Source organism: Talaromyces atroroseus (assembly GCF_001907595.1).
Source record: "Talaromyces atroroseus strain IBT 11181 chromosome Unknown scaffold_11, whole genome shotgun sequence".
NCBI lineage: Eukaryota > Fungi > Ascomycota > Eurotiomycetes > Eurotiales > Trichocomaceae > Talaromyces > Talaromyces atroroseus.
The window spans coordinates 135,714-155,994 of NW_017971443.1; the positions used below are offsets into that span (position 1 = coordinate 135,714).

At 41.7% G+C, this 20,281-nt stretch overlaps 5 protein-coding genes across 5 annotated transcripts, besides 1 other annotated feature; 3 read left to right on the plus strand and 2 right to left on the minus strand.

The window, feature by feature from the left end:
• Positions 1-225: 225 nt before the first annotated feature.
• Positions 226-3,388, plus strand: UA08_07337 (hypothetical protein; the record flags this gene model as incomplete). Its single annotated transcript, XM_020262470.1, has 8 exons — positions 226-420; positions 477-914; positions 973-1,603; positions 1,656-2,044; positions 2,102-2,318; positions 2,370-2,562; positions 2,614-2,861; positions 2,934-3,388. 8 exons carry the CDS (start codon positions 226-228, stop codon positions 3,386-3,388), a joined length of 2,766 nt encoding a protein of 921 aa, XP_020117312.1.
• A 999-nt stretch (positions 3,389-4,387) lies between these two features.
• On the plus strand, positions 4,388-9,293 carry UA08_07338 (hypothetical protein; the record flags this gene model as incomplete). Its single annotated transcript, XM_020262481.1, has 6 exons — positions 4,388-5,518; positions 5,572-5,778; positions 5,840-7,287; positions 7,356-7,489; positions 7,542-8,557; positions 8,619-9,293. The coding sequence occupies 6 exons, from the start codon at positions 4,388-4,390 to the stop codon at positions 9,291-9,293; spliced, it is 4,611 nt and encodes a 1,536-aa protein (XP_020117313.1).
• Positions 9,294-9,666: 373 nt separating this feature from the next.
• Positions 9,667-11,368, minus strand: UA08_07339 (hypothetical protein; the record flags this gene model as incomplete). Its single annotated transcript, XM_020262492.1, has 7 exons — positions 9,667-9,923; positions 9,989-10,143; positions 10,244-10,321; positions 10,403-10,518; positions 10,592-10,976; positions 11,041-11,224; positions 11,299-11,368. 7 exons carry the CDS (start codon positions 11,366-11,368, stop codon positions 9,667-9,669), a joined length of 1,245 nt encoding a protein of 414 aa, XP_020117143.1.
• A 1,108-nt stretch (positions 11,369-12,476) lies between these two features.
• Positions 12,477-13,658, plus strand: UA08_07340 (hypothetical protein; the record flags this gene model as incomplete). The annotated part of the gene is made up of 5 exons (XM_020262503.1): positions 12,477-12,868; positions 12,942-13,074; positions 13,136-13,155; positions 13,209-13,397; positions 13,460-13,658. 5 exons carry the CDS (start codon positions 12,477-12,479, stop codon positions 13,656-13,658), a joined length of 933 nt encoding a protein of 310 aa, XP_020117142.1.
• A 152-nt stretch (positions 13,659-13,810) lies between these two features.
• Positions 13,811-14,927, minus strand: UA08_07341 (hypothetical protein; the record flags this gene model as incomplete). The annotated part of the gene is made up of 2 exons (XM_020262514.1): positions 13,811-14,650; positions 14,757-14,927. 2 exons carry the CDS (start codon positions 14,925-14,927, stop codon positions 13,811-13,813), a joined length of 1,011 nt encoding a protein of 336 aa, XP_020117145.1.
• A 168-nt stretch (positions 14,928-15,095) lies between these two features.
• Positions 15,096-20,281: part of a repeat region (Identified by RepeatMasker using a combination of RepBase library and repeat library created with RepeatScout) that runs on past the window's edge.

Genomic DNA, 20,281 nt, shown 5'->3' on the forward strand with positions numbered 1-20,281 from the left:
GACCTGGCGTCGGACTATCGCAGTATTTCCGCAAGCCGACTCGATGGCGAGCTTTGTACTATTGGATTCACCCAAGACCTGTGTCAGATTGCTGGCATGGGTCAGGAAGTGTCGAAAAAGAGTATCGGTGTCAAGGCCTGCTTTTCCATATACCTGTGGCCGGGCCCGTGGATTCCTTGAAATCTCCCTCGTCCATTGCGTTCACACCCAGCGTTGATCATTGTCATGTCTTCCCTCATCCCTACTCGATGGCCCTTTAGGTCCCGCAAGACATTGAATGACGATGGCACGTCCGACCAGACCACATCGCAGAGGAACTCTTTGCCTGTGTCGGAGTCGGGGCAATCGGGCCATGGTCCAAGCTCTGTCGACCAACGATATGTCAACAGTGGGATTGACGACGCCTCCAAGTATAAGGCTGTAAGTAGAGGATATCCAGTTGCGTGGGAGCCACGACTAAATAAACAACACCCTAGATGATAAAATTCTTCCATGTGCGCTTGACTGCGTACCAATGGCTTCCTTCGCCGACACATCTACAACAAAGCTCCACCGCGGTCTTCCTGCGCCGGTCGAGGGGTGTGTATATCTCCGAACCGGAGGATGTCAATCCCATGCTGCTCGGAGCGATTCAAAAGATCAATGCTACAGTCGCTTTCACAATGATGACCGAGACCACGAGTATCATTACATCACAACTTGCGCACGGCCAGACAGAATTGATTCTTCCTAATGGCTATCAGATCCAGATCATTGATTCGTACGCCGATATTGCGGGATCTCATTCAAATATGGTCAAGAGGCATCAATATTGCGCATTGATTCGAGAAGAGCGCCTCCTTCTTCTCTGGAATGACGATTTGAATGCTATTCTAACCCATGCTGCCGATGTCGAAGCAAAGTTACTTTCTTTGGTATGTTGGAATAGAGAATCACAACGAGTCCTTCGTCATTCCTAACAAACCATACTAGATCTGGGGAAGCCCCGTCCCAACATTCAACCTCCAGGTGACACCCTTGGCGACTCCTTTGGAATCAGTGGTAGCGTCTCCCAATGGCTCATCATACCATTTGGCTCTTGAGGCGGCAAAGGAAGCACAGCCAGCGGCAGAAGACTCTGGTATGTCCCGCGATGCTTCTCCGAGAAGGATGATAAACGAAGGAGTCAAGCGCCCAAAGGACTCACTAGAACGGCCACTGGCATTCACCAGCGCCATCTTCGTCGGAATGGCCGTAATGCTTCTTGTGATTCTTCTCGTTGGATTTGGAATCTATGATTTACTTCTGGAATACCTGGTCGATGGCAACGCAACAAGATTTGCCCTTGCAGCGACGATCCCTATATTCGCCCTGTTCAGTATTTTTTTTATGATAGTCATCTTCACGGATATCTTCCAGGCTGTCGGACCAATCAAGACGCTCAAGACTAATTCACGGTTTTATTCCCCCATTGCCCCGGACCTGAAATCGGCGTATTCCCTAGGCTTCACACCACCGCGTATCACGATCCAAATGCCCATCTATACCGAGTCGCTTGAAGAAGTTATCAAGCCTACCATCCGTAGCTTGAAGACTGCAATCTCCCACTACGAGTCGCATGGAGGTCAGAGGCTTGCTTTTTATCCGTTGTAATTGCCTTCTAATTCAAGTCACAGGTGCTGCGAATATCTTCATCAATGACGATGGCTTTGCCTTGCTTTCCGAAGAGCAAAGGAGTGAGCGGATCAATTTCTACCATGATAACAACATTGGCTGGGTTGCTCGGCCTAAAAACAACGACGACGGTTACATTCGGAAGGGAAAATTCAAGAAAGCTTCAAACATGAATTTTGCCTTGAATGTCTCGAATAAAGTTGAGGCGGAACTTGTCCAGCGTATAGCCCCGGCATTGAAGGACTCCGATATGGTTGATCCTATGGAGGAAGAGCTGGTCTACCGAGAGGCGTTCGACCACATTATTCAATCCGATCCACGCATCCGCGGTGCTGGTGGTGATATCCGCGTGGGCGAATTTATTTTGATTGTCGACTCGGACACTCGAGTAGTGAGTTGAGACGCCCGAAAGTTTGTTTACTGGAACCTCTAATGACGATTTATGCAGCCAGCTGATTGCCTGCTCTACGGTGCTGCCGAGATGTTTCTAAACCCTGAAGTCGCCATCATCCAGCATTCTACTGGCGTCATGCAAGTTTCGCGGGATTATTTCGAGAATGGCATCACGTACTTCACCAACCTCATCTATTCAGCCATTCGTTTTGCAGTAGGCAGTGGTGAAACCGCTCCGTTTGTCGGGCACAACGCCTTTCTTCGTTGGCAAGGTAAGCATTCTACCTCTAACGTAATGATCAATATTGATGCTGGTGTTGCAGCGGTTCAATCCGTCGGCCGACCAGATGACGGGTATACGGCCTTCTGGTCCGAGAGCCATGTATCAGAGGACTTTGATATCGCGTTGCGTCTCCAGATCCAAGGGAACATTATTCGTTTGGCTAGCTATCATAACGATGAGTTCAAGGAAGGTGTCTCGCTTACCATCTATGACGAGCTGTCGCGTTGGGAAAAGTAGGCTGCCCATACATAGTTGAATTGAGGAGAGACTAACATCTTAGCAAGATATGCCTACGGATGCAACGAACTGGTCTTTAACCCGATCCACACGTGGATCTATCGAGGTCCTCTGACAAAGTTGTTCATGTCCTTCCTATGGTCCAACCTGCAGCTATCGTCCAAGATTACCATCTTAGGATACATTTCATCATATTACGCTTTGGCTTCTGGATTCCCCTTGACTGTTCTTAATTACTTCATTGTCGGCTGGTTTCAAGGTTACCTGGACAAGTTTTATATGGAATCATGGAATGGTACAGTCTCCCTGTCTCTCGGTAGTGGAATATCAAGCTGACTGGACTTTCTCTTTTTTCGGTGTTTAATAGTGTTTCTTGGCCTACTCGTCGTTTTCTCTGGGGCTGGAAATGTCTGCTTGGCCATCATTCGCTATCGCCTTGGAGAGAAGCCCTTGTTTTCGGCCCTGGTAGAGAACTTTATGTGGATGCCTATGTTTGCCATCTTCTTCGGTGGCCTCTCCTTCCATCTGAGCATGGCTATTCTGGCCCACATGTTCCGTATCAATATGTCTTGGGGCACTACGGCGAAGGAGAAGGATGACTCTAACTTCTTCAAAGAGATGCCCAAGATCTTCAAGACCTTCAAATGGATGTACGCAGTGGTGCTTCCATTCTTCCCTGCCATGATTTACTTGGGCTGTTTTGCGCCTCATGGCTGGAGGATTACAGAGGTCACTGCTATTGTGCCAATGTCGGTCACTTTGGCATCCCACGCTCTCCTACCGCTCCTACTGAATCCATCACTGATGGTGTTCAACTACTAAGCGTCGTCCGATTACAATGGTATACGAGCCCCAGCCTTTTCTTATTGAAATAGATCTTCATGTTAATGGTTTACATGTACCTTTGGAAGCGATACATAATACAAGTAGCTTATAGAACATATAGATAGATGTTTTTCTTTTCTTATCTCCTTGGCATGTTAGGGCGGTAGTTTGACACTAGTTTCACTTGACTGTGGTTAAAGAATAGATTTTTTGGGCCTGGAATATTTTCTTGCTTGCCCTGATATACCTTCGGCCACGTCAACACCCCGTATCTGCAGGTATACATATTTAACTGACAGGTCTTGTCTGGGCAATTAGTTACGGGGATGCGGCGTGGGATCAGAGTCCCAAGATTTACTTATTAATGCTGTGGCAATGCATATGTACTGACTGTATTACGGTTATTACCGAACAGTGACAATACGGCTAGTACCGTCTTTAACTTCAGCCGCTTATCTGATCTCGGACGGGCCCGGATCGACGAGAAAGTTAACCTAACTTTACATATCAGAGACATCCCTGGCTGCAAACTTGAATTTCTGAGTCTTTCATTCGACAGGTTTGACCAAGAATTATAGCTTCCCGCTTGGGATTCAGCTCATGCACTAGGGCCATCTGCAGGCTGACATGGCACGCCTGTAGCTTTATCTGCACCGAAAATTCGGCGTCAATACGGCTTGCGGCTCCTGCGAGACCCAATGGAGAACAGGAAACTGATTTGTCATCGACCTCTCACTTCTAAAATGGCGTGTATAGTGTGCTTGCAAGTTTTGTGGAGTGGTGCATGTCTCAAGACACCCGCTTAAATTTCCCGCATTTCACAAGAGGGATTAGAGAGACAGCACCGACAACACATGGTATTTTGACATTAGCGGGGCAGCTATGCGTTGCATATTGAAGTGACTGGCCTTAGCGCGACTATGTTGCGAATAATAGACCCCCGTTGCCACCGGGAAACCGTTGTTGTCGTTGTCGATAGCTACAGGTAACAAAATAATGGCTGCGTGGCTACAATTCCTGATGGCGGCCGTGTCGGTCCTGGGGCCTGCCTCAGGGCTACCGACATGGCCTTCCTCGGTGGATGAGCTAGAAGACATCATGTTCTTAAATTCTGGCTACCAGGCGCGATCCTTCTCTGCCGATATAACTCCATGTTCCTTCTCCCCGGATGGTCCGTCGAGAATTGCATCGGCAGAATGGCTTCGCACAGCGTTCCACGACACGGCCCCCGGCAATGTTTTCACCGGGGTCGGTGGACTAGATGCGTCTCTACAGTATGAATTGGGAGGAGACGGTGGCGAGAACATTGGTACCGCGTTCAATTTCACTCTACTCTCTTTCACGCCCTTTTTTTCGTCTCGTGCATCACTGGCCGATATCATTGCACTGGGGGTATACGCATCTGTCCGTGTCTGTGGCGGTCCGATTATTCCCATCCGCACAGGCCGCATAGATGCCACTGCAGCTGGGCCGATCGGCGTGCCGTTGCCGCAGAATTCACAGTATACGTTCATCCAGCAGTTTGCGCGGATGGGCTTCAATGTCTCGGAAATGATCGCCCTGACGGCTTGCGGCCACACTATTGGCGGCGTTCACGCCGGTAACTTCCCCGAGGTGCTACAGTCAGGAACCGTGGAAAATGACTACCAGCACTTCGATTCGACAACATTGTTCGACGAGAAGATTGCCTCCGAATTTACTGGTGGAAACAGCTCAGATCCGCTGGCTGGGCCACTTGCAATAAAGAATACGTACGACTCAGATATAGCAGTGTTTACCGCGGACAACAATGCTACGATTGGTCTCATGGCCGACCCTACATACTTTCAATCCCGCTGCCAGGTGATGCTTCAGCGATTGATTGAGGTTGTCCCCGCGGGAGTGGTCCTCACAGACGCAATTGTTCCCTACGAGGTCAAGCCAAGCAACTTACAGTTAACAATACAACCTGGTGGCACCCAGCTCCAGTTTACTGGAGAGATTCGTGTCCGAACGACCGACCTCAATGGCACCATTTCGAACGTTCAACTTGTATATGCTGACCGCAACGGGGCATCCACTTGCGGATCGTGTGTCATCGGAACACAGTATGCTGGAACAACCAATGGTTTTGATGATTCTTTTGTCGTGAGTTTTCCACTAGCTATGAAGGGGCCATTTTTTATGACAATAGTCGACAGTTCTATAGCTTCTCCGCAATACTGCCGGCCAACACCTCAATCTCGACGTTTATAGTACAGGTGACAGCTGATGGTAACACAGTAACATACGATAACAACGGGAATGGGTATCCAATCCAGGACAATATCTTGTTTCAAAACCCCCAAAGTTGCATAGCCAATTCATCTGACAGCAACGGTAATTACAAAATGACGGTTACCGCTGCGGTAAGGAAATCCGATATCCTAAGGACTTGACGTCGTGAACACTAAAGATGCGTTATTGCAGGTCCGCAACACAGTGACTTCAGGCTCTCCAACTCTCTCTGTAGAAATCAAAACACCTCGATCCTGCTGTGTTGTGCCAGGCTTATCCACCGTCAACGTGACGATGGCAAAGACGGCAACAATTGGCGCCTACGTCCTGTATAGCGGTAGCTATGCTCTCACAACCAACCAAATAACTACATCCAAATTCAGCGTTTCTATAGAGACATCCTCTGATAGTTTCAAAAGTACAGCACTCACTGGCTCTTGCTCGGCGCTGAGTGGTTCTGACCCAGTACCGTATAGCTATCTTGGCTGCTACACTGACAACGTCAATTCCAGAACCTTGCCAGCCGCGACGACCAGTGACAACAACATGACGCTTACGGAGTGTGCGAACTTCTGCAGTGGCTATCAATATTTTGGGCTTGAATATACAACACAGTGTTTTTGCGGCACTGGTTTGAGCAGCTCGAGTACAGAGGCTGCGAAGACGGATTGCAACATGCCTTGTGGGGGAGACAGTACAGAAACATGCGGTGGAGCGAACATACTCTCTGTCTATACAAACAACAATTATGTTACTCCAGGAGGAGCTACGATTCCGGGTTATCAGTACCTTGGCTGCTACAATGACACGGCCGCCGCTCGAAGTCTATCGAGCACTTACACATATAGCAGCAACATGACAGTAGATGCCTGTGCTACTTTCTGCAATGGCGCTACTTATTTCGGTGTCGAGTACTACAGTGAATGCTACTGCGGTGAAACTCTGGCGGCGGATAGCGCTAAACAACCAGTGACTGATTGTTCGTACCCCTGTTCTGGGGACAGCAGCGAATTCTGCGGTGGCAGTGACAGACTCGATTTATACCAACTGGGCTCAACTATCGTGACGGCGTCTTCAAATCCAGCATCTTCCAGCTCTACGCCAACCACCGCCGTGTCCTCGTCTACGACCGTATCCACCAGCGCTACGGTAACCACCGATTCTCCATCGTCCTCTGCGACTGCACCTGTCTCTCTCTCAACTACCTCAAGCACTGCTGTATCCACTAGCGCAACTACCACCAGTGTCACTGCAACTGCTACAGGCTTGCCATCTGGTTGGGACTACCGGGGTTGCTATGCGGACAACATCGGTGGTGTCCGTTCTATGCTCGTCCAGGAAGATGATAATCCCACGATGACTATCGAATCTTGCATTAGCCAATGTTTACTATTGGGCTATACCGTGGCAGGCATGGAGTACTCCGACCAGTGCTTCTGTGATGACTACGTGCGAAACAATGCTTCTCTCGCAAGCTCAGATTCCCAGTGTGCTATGACCTGTGCCGGAAATTCCAGTGAAATCTGTGGTGGACCCAATCTCCTCAGTGTCTATTCCAACGCTACAATAACAGTGCTACCCCCGCCAACAGTACAAACAACCAATCTACCTGGGTCCTGGGTATATAAGGGCTGTCTTCAGTATGTCCACACGTCATTACATTTTCAATTCTCTTCGTAGGACCACGGCTAAAGCTGCTACTCTTCAGGGACAACGTTAATAATACACGAACCTTCCCCTATCAACTCACCTATGCAAACAACAACTCGGCGACTGCTTGTCTCTCTCGTTGCCAAGAATACGGATTTCAGGCGGCTGGTTTGGAGTATGGTGAACAGTGCTGTAGGTTTTCACTTCTGACTAGAGAAATCGTTCGGTTTTAATGTATATTTAGTCTGCGGCGATACTTTCGACATTGGCCCTGACGTTGAAATCGTCTCTGATTCTCAATGCAACATGATCTGCACTGGTGATACCATCCACTATTGTGGTGCGGGAAACCTCCTTAGTTACTACATTTGGGAAAACAGCACGACTTTGTGGACATATGCTTCAGGAAATGACGCTGGCCTTTACCAATTCCTGATTGGTGGTGTGGTTGTGCCCCTGATGACAACCGTAAATATCAATGGGAAAGTCACCTTCTTGGAGAAATGGGGAACGGGACCGCCAAACACTACTGGTGCCTATGAGTTGGATCTATTTTATGAGAACGATTTCGACAATGCTTGGCGGGCGATGCACGTCAAGACCGATATTTTCTGCTCCGCTGGCCTCGTTCTCCCTGACAAGGCTGGAAGACAGCTTACTATTGGTGGCTGGTCGGGAGTGTCCACCCAAGGTATCCGACTTTACTGGCCGGATGGTTCTCCAGGCCAACCCGGTGTCAATGACTGGCAGGAAAACCAGGCTGAACTCTCTCTACAGGATGGCCGTTGGTATCCCTCGGGAATGATCATGGCTAATGGCTCCATTCTTGTTGTTGGTGGTGAGACAGGATCAAACGGGCCCCCTGTCCCTACCATCGAAGTCCTACCGACAGTTGGACCCACGCTCTACATGGATTGGTTGGAACGTACGGACCCTAACAATCTGTATCCGTTCATGGGAGTGATGCCCTCCAAGACGATTCTAGCTGCTTATTACAATGAGGCTCGTTTGTTGGACGAAACCACATTGCAGACGATCCGGACGCTGCCAAACATGCCAGGTGCCGTCAACAACGATCTCGGCGGCCGGACTTATCCTCTTGAAGGCACTATGGTGTTCTTTCCTCAATATGCTCCATACACAGATCCTGTAAGGGTTCTCATATGCGGTGGTTCAACTCCTTACGGCGGGGATGCCATCGATAATTGTGTCTCCATTCAGCCTGACGTTCCGGGGCAGAATTGGACGATCGAACGCATGGTCAGTTCCGTTCTGTTTCCTCTAGATAACAAGCTCTCATATCTAACCCTTGTTTCAACAGCCTTCGAAACGTGTCATGACTTGCATATCACCCCTCCCAGATGGCACGTTTCTCATTTTGAACGGCGCTCACCAGGGTGTAGCCGGTTTCGGTCTTGCTACCAGTCCCAATTTGAATGCTGTTCTATACGACCCGACAAAGCCGGTCAATCAGCGCATGACAGTCATGGCAAATACCACCATTGCACGTCTCTACCACTCTGAGGCAATTCTCCTACCTGATGGACGGGTGTTAGTCTCCGGCTCAGACCCAGAGGATGATACCCATCCTGAGGAATACAGAGTAGAGGTGTTCATCCCGCCGTATCTTCTGTCCGGAGCCGCGCGACCAGCGTATACCATCACCGAAACCGATTGGGCATACGGAGGCACTTACACCATCACAGTCACTGCCGGCAACGTCGCAAACCTGAAGGTGTCCTTGATTGGCCTCATCTCAAGCACGCACGGAAACAGCTTCGGTCACCGTACATTATTTCCGGCGTTTACCTGTCAAGGTAATCAGTGTACTATTACTGCCCCTCCAGACCCGTGGACTTCTCCTCCTGGCTGGTTTCAATTGTTCATACTTGACGGCCCGACCCCGTCCAACAGCTCCTTCGTTCGGATCGGAGGAGATCCGGGAGAACTAGGCAATTGGCCGGATTTGCCTGACTTTACCGTTCCTGGTGTCTAAATTTGGCCATGTTGAAGATAATTAAGTAGATGAAGCTTTTATTGAAGTGTCGAATAGTTCCTGAAGGAAAAGTATGATTGTACAATTCAGAGTCTTATAGAGACATTACTTTTGATAATACATTATTTAGCTTTTAGTTTTTATATATAATTGCTTCAACCCAAATACCAGTAGCAATTCATCCGTGAATACTGCATTGCAGTGTGTTACGTTGCAACTTGCAATATCCACTGGAGTTCTCTGTCTCACTGCGAGCAAAGTGGTTATACACATAGATCGCATTAGGTATAGAACGTGAACAGACATGAAAAGAAATCTTTCCTGTCTGAAAGAGACAACTAGTATCTAGGTAGATACAAGTGTGTGTTCCCAATTATACGATTGTAATTCTCTCCGACCCCTTCTCATCCCTTGCCCGAACATAGCTTTCCTCATCAGTTTTACTCGACACCCCATCCATGGTAGGAATAAATGGCCCGTCCTCGTCCACCCCATGTACAGGGAAAAGGACATTTAGCACCCAGAAGACGATAAAGCTGATTGCTAATCCCACAATAAATGTTAGATTGTACAGTCTCAACCATCCGGTCCATTTTCCTTCCCAAGAGTTGACGTTTGCCGCGAGGCCGGCTATAATCGATTACCATTACATTAGTATAACCATAAAAAGAGGAAGAAAAAGAATAGGTACACACGAAGAAGCGGCCACATTCCCATTGTGAATGCAGCAAAGCCGCGCCAGTTAACGCCTGACCGGAACCAGTAGATCGAGGTGCTGTCACCGCGGTAGAGATCAGACAACTTTAGTTTGTGGTGACGGATGAGATGGTAGTCTGCTAGCATGAGGCCTCTAATAGTGATTTCTCGAGTTAGTATACTTCATTTTTGCATTTTTAGGATAATGCCAACGAAATCATTGGAAAAGAAGGGGACGTTTGAAGGAAACATACGTCGCTGGGGCCATAAACACGCCGAAGCCGCTAAGAACGGCGAGAAATTTGTCTGCTGTGGACAGCAGTTGCCATGGTCTATGTTTGGAAAGAGAGAGAAAATAAATCAGTGGTTCTTAATGCTTAAATGAAGATTCTATCCTCAAAAGGGGGCCTTACTGGACTGCGATTCCGATGATAGCCATGATATAACTCCCGCGTCTGATATTGAGATATTTCGGCCAAAGACCTGCCATATCCATGCCACAGCTGACACTGTTGAGGATTACACTAATCTGCACCATTTTCATCAATATTCTTAGCATTGCCACATGCATGGACGTAGTCGATATGATGGGGAGAACAAACCGAGTACTGTGATGCAACCATTCCCAAGCTAGCAAACAAGACCCCAGCGCGCACCCTCGGACTGGAGTGATAATATTCCTGAATATCGGCAAGAAGATAAATTGGGTTCCATTGGATTTCCCCGCCCATGACTTTATTTGAGGCGCTGGTCACAATTATCCCGATGCTCGCCGTGATGGCGATCGTAGCTGGGCAGGCAACTAGCTGCGAGAGCGTTGGCGCATATGGGCGTTTCGAGTAACGGACCCAGTCAGATTGTCCCAATGTTCCGGAGCCCCAAGACCCCAATATAGCGGTAATACCAAACATGAAGGCCCAGCCGGTGTTTGCAGCTGTTCCGGGTTCGCGGAAGAGATCGCCGGCGCCACCAGCTTGTGACACGGCCCTAGATATTCGATGTTGTCAGTGGGAATTGTTCCAAGGCAATCAAAACAGAAAGAGATATCTACCAGGCTAGGATCCCAAAGCAGGAACCGCAGAAAAGAACGAAGCAGGCGAAGAAAGGAATCTGAAGCTTCTCAGGTCGGATAAGGACTGCAGGAACAAAACCACACATCCAAATGACCAGTCCGATGAAGTCGTTCGTTTGGAGGTGCGAGCTCGCAGAGAAGAAATTCTTCATATGAGCAAAACCTGTGAGAATAAGAGATTACTTTTGTTCTCTAAATTATAATCGTGAGCATAAGAGAAAGAAGAATCAAGCGTACCAGGGATGATAGCACCAATCATAACCCGAGTTGCCTGTCCTCCCCAGAAGGCTTGCATACCAAACCACATGCAGGAGACAAAAATACGTAGAGTGACAGGGACTGCTATCACGTCAGATTGGCACTAAAATCATTCATTCACTGGGAAATGTACAGTAGGAACCTCTCATCCCCCAGGAAAAGCGACTTGAGACTGTGAAGCCGATGTGATGTACTTCGCCCATCCATCCGCAGGCTACAGCGAGTAAACCGGAGAGAAATCCTCCAACGATCTAGAATGGTCTCCACGTCAGTCCCTAGTCAGTGGTCTGTTTGTTGCAGACGACAAACTCACAACAACACCGATCGCCTGTTGTGGACTCAAACCGAAGGAGAGCAGAGTACTCCCCGTTGACCAAGCGGAGATACAAGACCCAGACACAGTCCAGTACCCTGTTTGTTTGTTTTTACTCGCCCCCGTCAGCAGGATTGAGATATAATCATATATATCGGAGTATATGGATCGACCGCCACGCACCGAAATACGACCACACGCCATAAGTCCTCCTCTCTGGCGGAATAGGAATCAAGTCGCGATTGCACCAGGTCGTATTTTCATAGTCCGCATCCTCGTCAACAGGGCTACAGCATGTCAAAAGCAACGTCAAAACACATCCATCTTTATATATGTAATCTACCATTCAGAGGGCACGAGAACGAAAATGAACAAGACAAACCATTCAAGCCTCTGTTTAATATCAGGCCACGACCAGGAGAACATCTCAGCACAATCAACGTAATAGCAATCTGTAATAGTCACGGCCATCAACTAACGGGGGGAAAGCGAAAGCTGGAGCCCTAAGCCGGTATTTTAGAGCTTCCCGCTTATCACCAGCCCCGAAATTTTGACTTGAGCGATCGTTGTTGGCCGATCTTTAGTCCACATACGAGCAACACTAAGAGATGGCCTATCTGATAAGCCTGATTAAAGAGACTGTTTCTGTCTTGATCGGCTAACAAGGCAAAGTTTGCCCGAATTTAGCTCAGAGTACTTTATAAAATGCAGGGAAAGCGGAGAAACGGGTATAAGCATAGGAGAGGGGCGAAATTGGAGCAGTTGGATATGGGGGAAAGAAAAAAAAATTAATCGATTCAATTATCCCCAGTTCTTTCTTCTCTATCAAAGATATCAAATCGACATGACTTTCACTACGAAGACCTTCACTCTGAACAGCGGCGCCGCTATTCCAGCCATCGGCCTGGGAACATGGCAGTCGAAAGAGAACTCAACACGTGATGCCGTGAAACATGCTCTACAGCATGGATATCGACACATCGATACTGCACTGAACTATGGGAACGAGAAAGAAGTTGGAGAAGGGATCAGGGAGTCCGATGTGCCACGGGAAGAGATCTGGGTAACCACCAAGCTGGACAACCATTGGCATCACCGCGTCAAAGAAGGGTTGCAGTCGAGTTTAGACGCCCTAGGTCTGGATTACCTTGATCTGTATCTGATTCATTTTCCATGCTCGACCGACCCAGAGAATCGGAGTAAGCATTTGTCTGATTGGGATTTTGTAAAGACTTGGTAGGTTTTCTGCAGGCTCTTTCGCACCTGAGTATAACAAACCCGGTTGACAAAATTATCCTTTTATTTATAGGCAAGGAATGCAGAAGCTTCTGGAGACAGGAAAGGTAAAATCTATCGGCGTGTCAAATTTTCAAATCACCCATCTTGAGAAGCTCCTGAGTCATCCTTCATGCAAAGTTGTCCCGGCTGTCAATCAAATCGAGGTACCTCTTTTCCCTCATGGAAAGCCGGAATTCGACTCAGACTAACACAGTTTCAATCCAGCTCCATCCCTATAATCCCTCGTGAGTTCTCAATCCTGGCAATTTGCCTGACTATAAGTACCATCGGATTGCAGACCTAATCCTCCACTACAATACAGCCCTAAACTCCTCGCCTACTGTAGCTCCAAAAACATCCATTGCACCGCCTACTCTTGCCTGGGTGGCCACAACAACTCACCAATAAACGGCCACACAAACCTCACCAGCGATCCTGTTATATTGAAGCTTGCTAAGTCTAAGCAGAAGACACCGGCTCAGGTTCTGTATGTTTCCTCATAATTTTTGCCCATGTAAAACAAGACATATCCTGATAGAAGGATTACAGATTGATGTGGAACATCCAGCGCGGCGTAAGCGTCATACCTAAGAGTGTTAGCCCCTCTCGAATTGAAAATAACTTCGATCTCGACGGGTGGAGTTTGACAAAGGAGGAATTTGCAGAGATCAGTGCAATTAAAACGAGGTCAAAGGTTGTGGCAGATGGATGGATGCCCATTCGTGTTTTTCTAGGAGACGATGAGTAGAAATGTCTTATGTGGCAGGAGACCAAGAAATGGACATAGATATACACCTAGATATCAATATCGCCAAGCATTAAATCGTTCAAATCATTCAATAATAAAGTCAATGAACAACAGCAAGAAAGGAGTGAATCATTCAAAAGATACTATCACTACTAGTACGTTGCATTCATCCGCATGGCAATATAATCTCTACTTGTAATAGCCTCATACTTCTTCGGCCGATTCGGGCCATGACAGTTCGGCAGGCACTTAATCAAACTGTCTCTATCTGGACTAATAAAATAGGGAATCGAATATCGTGGCCGTGTGATGCGTCCCTTTATTTCACCCTCGTCTTCCTTGTTAACAAGCGGAGGCGCGTTCACCCGATGCAGCGTCGACTTGAGCTCGTCGTTACTCCAGCGCATCAGTAGGTCGCCGATATTTACCACCGCCGTGCCCGAAACGTAAGGAGCCGGGTTAAACTTGCCCTTCTCACGTATATCCTCGACTTCAAGGCCGCCAACTTCGTCCTGGAAGAGAATCGTCATTGTTCCGAAATCTGTATGCGCCGCGATCCGCTCTGCTTTGCCTCCTCGAAGTAACTCCTCCTCCACTGGGGGGTAATGAAGCAGACGACATTGGTTCGTGCGACTTTGATGATACTTCAGGAAAAAGCTCTCCTCCAAACCCATGCCAATCGCTATAAGCTTCAGCATGAGTGTCTCGACACCCGAGCATGTCTGATAGAACTGGTTGAAGAACGCTCGGAAGCCAGGGAGCACTTCCTCGGGGATCCAGATATTGCGCATGTACTCGTCCGACTCATTTCCGAGCTCGAAGGATTCTTTCACATCAGGGACTTTGCGCTTTTCGGCGATTCCCTCCTTGTTAAAGACCATCTGCACGACCTTTTCTCGACCGATGCCTGAGTAGCCGCGGTGGTACCAGCCTTCTGCCGGGTGCGGAGCTTTCTGTTTATCGGATTGAGGGAGGGCGAAGAACTTGGAGCTCTAGATCATGGTCGCGTTGTTATTTTTTTAGCTGTTTTACTTCGGCTTGTTTAAGTTTCTTTATATCTACTACGTATCTTCCGTTGAGAGGCGAGGATTGTCTTACCCATCCAAAAGCTTCATCGATGAGCTCCAGCGGCACACCGTGGTTTTTGATGTAGGCGAAGCCGACATACTTGAAGGCCTGGTAGACTTCATGCGCAACTTTGGCGACCTCTTCGGGGCCACCCATCCGGGCAGGTTCCAGGTCAATAATTGGAATACCGACTGTAGCCATTGCGATAGGTGAGCTCTCTCTCTCTATTTTTTGGATAAAGTGAGAATTGCGGGAAGATGTTTAGATGTCGTTCATTCAACCCCTGGAATCATATATTCTCACACTGCCATATCACATGTCACTTGCTTGGAGGATGTTGATATGAGTTCGGAATCTAATTGGCCTTGCTACGGCAGCCTATTCGTACAACCTTGCCAAAATGAATTTTATATATAACTTACATTTTACTATAAACTACAATCTAAATTCCACAACACATAGAGGTCATGTGATAGCACAAGTGTAAATCAATTAAAACCTTCTGTAATGATCGTACTAATAGTACAGAAATATCTGTCAGTAAACAGATAAACTTAAGGTCTTGATAAAGAGAAGTAAAAAGGGTTCCAAAATCCTTTTTTGCTTCTTTGCTTCTCTTATATATAATATAAGAAACCTTTTTTTATTTCTTATATAAAAATATTATATTTATTCAATTAAGGATAACTATTCAGAAGAAATTTCACTAAGATAATTTACTACTATAAGTAATCAGTAAGCTAATTAGTAAAGATTAATTAATTAGATACTTAGCCAATTATCTCTAGTTAACTTAGTTCTTAACTAATAATAAGTAGGATATTATAGCAAAATAGACTATTTTCTCACCTAATAATCTATCTTACCAATAAAAGTTTAATATATATTATTGAATATAAAATTCCTATATATCTAACTTATTAATTTACTTTCTTATTTTATATTTATAATTATTTTAAATAATATCATAGACTACTTTCTGTATTAAAAACCTAGACTATAAACATATAATATATGTAAAACATCCAGCTTACAGTTTCTATAGCTAGATAAACTTAATCTTTAAAGTGAATATACTACTATCTCTTATAATTAATCTCTTAGAAGACTCTTCTCCAAGAAGTAATCCACTTAGACCTAGTTATACCCTTCAAGTATCTCATTAACCACTATTAGAATATCAGCAAACTGTTCGTCACAGCCATCAAAAGGCTATTTTCAGAATGCAGCAAAATACATCTATACCTAATACTAGCAGTCCTATGTACAGTAATTAAGCTGCTCCTACTCTAGCCTCTTATATACTTCCTATAATAGTTTAACTATACCAGGAAGTACTTAAAGAGGAGAAGCAGATAATCTTTTATAATTAAGCTTATATAATATCTACTCCAATTAATTTAAGTATCAATACTTATTTTAAAATAAAAGATAAATTTGTTAAGATACTTATAAAGAACTTTAATATATGATCCTATATCTACAAGACATTAGATATATAAGAAGTTATAATAGCTAGACAATTCTAAAAAAGTCAAGGACCTCTTATTATTCTACCTAACAATATATAGACTACAATAGATCTAAAATCTATTTTAATAAAGTACTTTTAAGTAATAAAAAAAAAAAAAAATAAGAGTTATTAATTCATAATTTATCTATATATTAGCATCAAGATGGACAAGGATAATATAGATAATATACTACTTTCATTCCCTATAAAAGCTATCAAAGAAAAAGCGACTCATACTCTAGAAATAAAAATTGAGGAATCCTATGATAATGATAATAATAATAATGATAATAATAGTAATACAAAGATTAAACTCAAGCCTTTAACCATTAATATTAATGCATTTCACAACACTTAAGATGCTTCTAAGGAATTTAATAATAATAATCATATAGATATCTCTAATAATAATCCTAATAATCTCCCTAATAATATCAGCCAAACTGAATTACTTAAACTAAATATTATATTATTTAATCAGCTAAATAAGAAGCGATTATTCAATGTTTTAAAGGATAATAAGAAAAGCAAGGATTTAGATATATAGGATAATCATCTTAATTATATAGAATCTTCTATTAATACTAATAAGAATTTACTATTAGATACACCAGCCTTCTAGACACGTCATAAGAAGATAGCTAAATAAGAAAATCTATCTTCATTAATTAGACTTTTCTTAATCAGAAATCTTTCTCATATCTATATATTTATTAATACTATAAGACACTTTTTATTTAATCACTATAACTAATCCTTCTCTATTTTATTCTAAATAAATATTATATAACTTATAGTACTAAAACATTTTTCTATAGTTTAATAGTAAGCCTTAAGCTCCTCACTATGCTATTTTTAAGCACCTATTAGTCTTAATAATTCCACTAGCTTAGGTTTCTTCTATACATTAAAATAATCCTATAAGTCTTATTACAACTATTAATATACTTAACAATATATATAATTATCATCTAGTAGGTAATCTTCTTATGATATATTTAAAGAGTATCTACTACTTTATAATATTGAATTATAGAGATTAATAATCTTAGCTAGTAAATATTTATTAATATTTATAATTAAGATCAGCTTATATTAAATAATCTTTAAAAATTGTTATATTCTAATTATTTATTCCCTACTATAACTTTTTCAAGAGGTCTAGATTTAGTATTATTCTAAAATTATCTACAACATATAGATGATAATAATACATCATATAAGACTTTCCTATTAGTAGATATTCCTGATCTTTCTATAGATATATCTTATAAATATTCTACTTTTAGACAAAACGATGAACTTCCTGCCTAAGTATAGAAATATAAATAGCAAAAAGTGTAATATAATCTACAATCCAGCTTTTAATATATAAGCCTTGTTCCTGGATTTCAGCAAAAAATCCCTATTTTAAATAAATATTAATGCTATCATATAATCTAAAAATCTAATTACTCATCTGCCACAAGAATAAAAGATTTTTTAATAGCTATTCTCACCAACTTTTAATATACTGATTTGATGTACTTATCCTAAACCAATAACAGTTATTAAAGGAAAGATTATAGTCTTATTATTTTTATAAAGCAAAATGCGCACTTATAAAGAGTAGAGTTTTTACCCCTTAATCTAACCTAATCTTCATAAATTAAATACCTATATCTTCAATTATATTAAGGAATTGGTAAAAAATGCTAACAGCTATACAATTGCTGATATTAATATATATCTAAATAATATAATATGAATAAGCATCAATTGCAGTATAGATCTTAATATCTTATAGCTATAATTTATTATAGTTATTAATTGACCAAACATAATTTGGACCTAATATAATAAATATCTAATGAACTTGCTGTAAGTTATTCCATTTTCTCTAAATACTAACAGGGTTAATCTCTCTAATAAAAGAAAATAGATGATCTTTATATATCAAGTCAATCACAAGATATTAAAGAGCTTAAAGAAATAATACCTAGAGATAATATATATCTTAGAGCGAAAATATATATATAGTATTTTACAGCTAAATCTATTAATACTTCTACTATCAAGTTCAGTTTATATAATAAGGTATAGTTCATCATCTATCTTTATATATATATGTGCATTGAATGAATAATATATGCCCATTCTAAGATAAATTCACTATATTGTCTATTAATTTATCTAGAAGCCTTTATTCTTTAATATAATAGTCATTTTCTTATCTGTTAAATATGCTTAAAAGAATAAAATAGCAATCTAGATATATAAGCAAGAAGAATCTTTATATATATATTCTAAATAATGAATGTCTTATTCTTACAATTAGTAATAAAGAGTGCAATTCTTAATAAAGATCTTATAGCGGCTTGCAAGAAATTCTAATATTAATTTTATAAAGTGATTATCTTTATATAGATTAATAATTTATTTCTTATAAGAAAGAAGATTAATCTCTAAGCAACCTAATATGATGTTAGAATATATAGGGTTATAAAGGAAAAAATTAATAAAAAAGTATTAAGCTAATTAGAAATATAGCTAGATTATCTTATTTAGCTATAGATAGCTTAGCACTAATTAAATAATTATATATAACTACTATAATAAGTTAACTACTTAATTATATATAGGCAACCTTTACTATTTACTACAGCAATTATATAAATTCTTTTGTAGATACTACAATATCCTATAACCAGAAGCTTATAATTATTAAATTTATTACTAGATATAAGAGTATATGTCAATAGCAAGACAACTAGAAAAAGGATTTCAAATATATAAATCCTATTTCCTAATATCTCTTATAGAGATACTTATTAAGAATATAAGAATTATTACTCTTTATCTAAAAAAAATTATAATATGCTAAAAGATATCTATTTTAGTTAAACTAAGTAATAAACTAAGTAATAAATTAAGTGATATAAATAAAAAATAGAAAATATTAAAGTATAGTTTAAGTTTTAAAGGCATTTATTATATCTACCTCTTTAATAAATAATTTCTAAATAGCAGTAATAATATCTTTATTATTAGTATTATTAGAAGACAAGGGAGTTTCACTAAGTCCTAGCTAGTGGAGAGTATCATTTTATATAATAAGATTACTAATAGAAATTTCATTAGAGCTTTCAACTACAAGTTTAAATATTGCTAGATTCAAGTCACAGAGTATACTTATAACTATCTTCTCATCAGATTTAGACTATTAAATACTATTCTAATTATTAATCATTAAGTAAATATAAGCAATAACCACACAATTCTAATTAAAGTACCAAAGGTGCTTAATAGCTTAATCTATAATAGATTTGGTGGAAGGCAAATCAAAAAAATATATAATGCTGCATTGAGAGTGCAAGTTTAATCCTAGAGCATTAATAGCTAAGAACATAATTAAAATAGAGTATTTATCTATAATAGTAAATTCTATAATCAATACCTAGCGTTGTGACTAATTAAGTTTAAAATAAAATATTCTTATATTAATACTATACTCTTTCAAGACAGCTGCAATATACACCTAGATAATTAGAAAGAAATATTAAATAATTTATTTCTTCTAACAAATAAGAGAATTATACATAATAATAGATAGTATAGCCCTTATTTTTAGAAAGCCTCGCAAAAGGGTTCTAAATACATTGATTGATAATTAAGTAATCTTTTCTAGATAATGAGTTCTCTAAAACTATTTTAAAAAAAATATAGAAGATTTTCTAGAATAAATTACCCAAGCAAGACTCTAATATATAATTTTAAAATAAAATAAGTATAGAATATTCTTAAATATTCTTACTATAAGAAGCTCCTCAGCAAATTCTATATCAAGCCAGGAAGTTAACAGTGTTAATATCCAGTATTTTACTATATTTATTACAACTTTACCATTCTTTTTTATTATCAAGTTTTTGTAATAAGAAATAATCACCTAATTATATATTGCCTTCTCATTGCATGAGAACTTGATATAGATCATGCGCATCTAGGATGGGGGAATACAGGAGCTAATAATTAAGCAATTAAATCTAATTTAGATAGATGAAGA